We start from the raw sequence: 5,227 nt of genomic DNA on the forward strand, positions 1-5,227 counted from the left end.
CAAGCGCCATCAAGTCCAGGGTTATCCGTGAGTCAATCACAGAAATCCGAAAAAACTCTTACACAGCCGCGCATTAATTTGCCGAAATTCTCCGGCGATTTACGGGAATGGGAAACGTTTCGCGATCAATTCCGCTCCATGATTATCGATCATGCCGAGTTGTCGAATGTTACGCGCTTGCAATACCTTTATTCATGTTTAAAGGACGAAGCACGCGACGCGTTGCGTAATCTCCCTTTGACCGAAGCTAATTTTAAAATCGCGTGGAATGTACTGCTCGCGCGTTACGATGATAAACGTCGATTAGTGTCGGAACATATTCATACGCTTCATACGCTACCGGCCGTTAATACCGATTCCGCGCAGGATCTTATGTCGCTTCGAGATAAAGCTAATATGTCAATTCAAGCGTTAAATAATCTCGGTCGTCCAGTTGAGTGGTGGGACGATTTGCTCGTCTATCTCGTCGTACAAAAATTAAATAAAGCCACGCATAAAGCATGGGAATTACATTTAGGCGATAAAACGGAATATCCGTCGTATACGGATCTTCATAACTTTCTCGCATCGCGAATTCGAGCGTTCGAGAATATTCCAACGACCAGTACGGTCAAAACAAAACCGAGCAAGTCGTCCGTGCAAAGTCACACGACGACCGCTACCGGAGCTCATTGTCCGCTTTGTAAACAAGATCATCTCTTGTCAGTATGTCCTGATTTCAAGAAGAAACAGGTTAACGAGCGTCGCGATCTTATTGTCAAATTTAAACGATGTCTCAACTGTTTAAGCGCTCGACATTTCGCGAACACATGTCCGAGTAAACATAACTGTCGTCAATGCCAACAAAGGCATCATACGATGCTTCACGAAGCGACGACATCAAGCGCGACCGAGAATTCCCTTGAATCCAACGAAACGAATACGTCAAATGAAAACAACGTCGTTTCACATTTAATTACGAAAACAACATTTGACAAATCTCGTGTTCTATTAGCTACCGCGCGGATTCAGGTGTGTTCTTCGTCTGGTCGCACAGATGTCATACGCGCATTGTTAGATCAAGGATCTGTCACTAGTTTAATTAGTGAAAATCTCGCTCAACGGCTACGGTTATCGCGAACACGCGTTGCTGTCTCGGTTACCGGAATCGGTGAAACGCAATCCGTCGCACGACATGCTGCTCTTATTTCGGTATCATCTAAGACCGGCAAGGGTCCGTCATACTCAACGACCGCAATTATTATGCGCTCTCTGACTAAATACACGCCGCCTAAAATAGCATATCAAATCTCTCTCGCTCATTTAAGCGGCCTGCCATGGGCTGATCCGCAGCCCTCAAGTGCCGATCCGATCGAAATGATCATCGGCGCTGATCTATACGGTGCTGTTCTGTTACCGGGCCTGTGCTCAGGTTCCTCTAATCAGCCAACAGCTCAGAATTCCATTTTCGGCTGGATCATGTCTGGTCCGATTTCGACGAGTTCGTCTTCAAACATGTCTAACGTGACAGTTAATCATACCACGTTGCACGACAATCTCGATGACGAAATTCGTCAGTTCTGGGAAGTCGAAGAACTTCCGCAAGTATCATACCTCACTCCTGAGGAACAACGTTGTGAGGAACATTTCCGAGCAACTCATTCTCGTGACTCTAATGGACGGTACGTCGTACGGCTACCGTTCAAAGCCAATCCTCCGATTGCAATAGGCGAATCTCGTCACATCGCCTCATCACTTCTTTCACGGCTTGAAGGCCGTCTTCAAAATAAAAGGGATATCGCATCCGAATATCGAGAGTTCCTACTGGAATACGAAAATCTCGGTCATATGAAGAAAGTAGACGAACCCGTCTCTGCTTCACAATCAGTTTACATCCCGCATCATGCGGTGATTCGCGAGCATAGCAGCACCACGCGGTTGCGCGTCGTGTTCAATGCATCTCAGTCGACATCGAACGGCTCTTCACTTAACGATCATCTCATGATCGGTCCTAAGTTACAAACCGACCTTCGTTCGGTAATTCTTCGATGGCGACAACATCGTTATGTTTTCACTGCCGATATCGCAAAAATGTATAGGCAGATTCAAGTCGATCCGCGAGATCAAGATTATCAGCGCATCTTATGGCGCTCTTCATCATCCGAAGCGGTGCAAGACTACCGCTTGCTTACTGTTACTTACGGTATGGCGTGTGCTCCATACCTCGCTCTTCGCACGATTCAGCAATTGACGCAAGACGAAGGCGCTCAATTTCCTCTTGCTCAATCAGTTTTACGCAATCAAATCTATGTAGATGATTGCATCTTCGGCGCGGATGACAAGCCGCTTGCAAGGCAAATCCGCAATCAATTAATTTCATTGTTACAAAAAGGTGGATTCCTCCTCCGTAAGTGGGCAAGCAACTGCCCTACGTTACTCAACGACCTACCGGTCAATGAAAAGAGTCTCAGTCAAGGCAAAATTCTGCAAAGCGACGAAAGTTTCAAAGTCTTAGGCGTCACGTGGCTCCCTGCTACCGATACATTCCAATTTTCAGTCGAAGTTACCACGTCGATCCCAGATTCTAAACGGAAAATTCTGTCTACTATAGCAAAATTATTTGACCCGCTCGGGTGGCTTGCTCCGGTCATAACTACTGCTAAAATTATCATGCAACAATTATGGGCTACTAAGTGTTCGTGGGATGATCCAATTCCACCCCCTCTCATGCAAAAATGGAACAATTATCACACGCAGCTAATTAAACTGCGTAATATCTCTTTGCCACGATGGACTGCCTTCGGTTCCGACACAAGTCACTGTGAGCTTCACGGCTTCGCTGACGCATCGTCCGTCGCATACGTCGCTGTCATATATCTTAAAGTGATCTCGCTCATGGGATCAGTTACTATTTCGCTATTAATAGCAAAATCCAAAGTCGCGCCTCTTAAGCCCTTGAGAATTCCAAAACTCGAACTATGCGCTGCTGCGCTTTTAGCACGAACAATGTCGTTTGCCCGAACGATATTAGAATTTTCGACAATTCCATGTCATTGCTGGACGGATTCAACCGTCACTCTCTCTTGGCTACGCCAATCTCCATCTCGATGGAAAACGTTTGTCGCGCATCGAGTGCACGATGTGCAAACTCTAATACCTGATGCCACGTGGCATCATGTTCCGACTCATCAGAATCCCGCGGATCTAGCATCACGCGGAGTTACCGCTTCCTCGTTCGCGGAGAGCTCACTGTGGTGGCAAGGCCCCGAGTGGCTCAAGCTTCCTTCAAGTATGTGGCCGAATGAATCTCGGCAAGATCACGACACCTCGCTCGAAAAACGTTCGACCCTCGTCGTACAAACTCTCGATATCGAATCTCAATGGGACTTAGCTTCCCGCTATTCTTCATGGCCGAAGCTTCTTCGCATAACGGCCTATCTAATCCGCTTTATTAATAAGCTTCGAAATCGTATATACAAAAAGCGGTCGTCAAACGACGAATCCGATTCTATTCCATCCGATATAATTTCGGTGGACGAATACAAACACGCGCAACTATTTTGTTTACGCGTCATTCAACAAAATCTTTTTCTCGATGATGTACGTCGATTAAAAAATTCGAAACCCGTAGCGAAAACTAGCAAACTAATCTCACTAAATCCAATCTTGGATGACGATAATTTAATTCGCGTAGGCGGTCGATTACGAAAATCCGACCTTTCATATAACGCTAAATGTCCTCTCATTCTAGCAGCACATCCACTCGTTACGTTGATAATTCAACACGCTCATCTGCGTTCGCTCCACGCGGGCACGCAACTAACATTATGTGTTTTACGCGAAGAATTTTGGATTCTTCGCGCTCGTCAAACTGTGCGAGCCGTCTTGTATCGTTGCATTACTTGCACGCGCGAAAAGGCGGTTATCCCCAGTGAACTCATGGGCGATCTCCCGGCAATGCGCATTCGACAAGTCGATCGCGCATTCTTACATTGCGGACTTGACTATGCCGGGTCCGTTCCTGTCAGATTAACTTCAGGCCGTGGATACAAATCTCAGAAGGCCTACATTGCCGTATTCGTCTGTATGACGACGCGCGCAATACATCTCGATTTAGTCAGCGATTATACTACCGCCGCGTTTCTCGCAGCATACGCGCGCTTCTGCTCTCGGCGCGGGATGCCGACCGATTTATATTCCGATAACGCAAAGAATTTTCGCGGAGCTGATCGCGAATTGAAAGCTGCAATTCATGCAGCAAAACAAGATTCAAACTTGCGAAGCAAACTATCGTGCGACGGTGTCCGTTGGCACTTCATTCCCCCTTCCGCGCCTCACTTCGGAGGCCTATGGGAAGCCGGCGTTCGCAGCGTCAAATATCATCTCAAACGCGTTATCGGTTCACACACGCTGACATTCGAAGAGCTTACGACGCTGCTCTATCAAATCGAAGCGTGCCTCAACTCACGTCCGATAGCTCCGATGTCAGATAATCTTGATGATTATTCATGTCTGACACCGGGTCATTTCTTAATTAGTAGCGCTCTCACAACGCCGCCATCTCCTACGCTATTAGAAACAAAAGAAACGCGCCTGACTCGCTGGCAACTCGTGCAGCAAAAAAGCGAAGTTATTTGGAAAGCCTGGTCAAATAATTATTTAACCGGATTACAACAGCGCTCAAAATGGTGCGTCGCTCAAAAACTAGCCCGAGTCGGACGCTTAGTTCTTTTGCGCGATCCCCTTGCACCACCGTGCAAGTGGGAACTCGGTCGTATCATTGAATGCCACACCGGAGACGACGGTCTAACGCGCGTCGTCACTGTGAAAACGTCAAAATCGACGTATAAACGTTCCATAGTGAAGCTATGTTTCTTACCCGTTGATTTAAACGAAACGTCCACATGATCGATTTCCTTTCGTGGCATTCATTGATCGAACTCCTTTCGCTCGAACTTACTGTATAATAAGTTAATGTTCTCATATACCTCTCTATGTAAATATTTCTATGTATCTTTCTAAATCTAAGTAAAGCGTCATGTATCATATAGTTTTAAACTCGATTGGCACGGCGGGCGGCATCAAATAATCGTGTTTCGGCTAGTCTAGCCGAGGCGGGCAGTATGTTCCGGAATAGGACAAGTTTCGCGCTACAAAAGCCGAATAAAGGATCGATTGCGCCATCCATCGATTCTGTCCGTGAATCTTTCGTCGCACTCACCGCGCCGTCTTGCGAATATCATTACTA

The 5,227-nt window shown here is 46.7% G+C and overlaps 1 protein-coding gene across 1 annotated transcript; it reads left to right on the forward strand.

Moving 5' to 3' along the window:
- The first annotated feature begins 396 nt into the window (after positions 1-396).
- Positions 397-4,887, forward strand: LOC108775827 (uncharacterized). Its single transcript, XM_018542273.1, has one exon. It carries the CDS (start codon positions 397-399, stop codon positions 4,885-4,887), a length of 4,491 nt encoding a protein of 1,496 aa, XP_018397775.1.
- Positions 4,888-5,227: the final 340 nt, after the last annotated feature.

The sequence above is a fragment of the Cyphomyrmex costatus genome, unplaced genomic scaffold (assembly GCF_001594065.2).
Source record: "Cyphomyrmex costatus isolate MS0001 unplaced genomic scaffold, Ccosl1.0 scaffold328, whole genome shotgun sequence".
Lineage (NCBI taxonomy): Eukaryota > Metazoa > Arthropoda > Insecta > Hymenoptera > Formicidae > Cyphomyrmex > Cyphomyrmex costatus.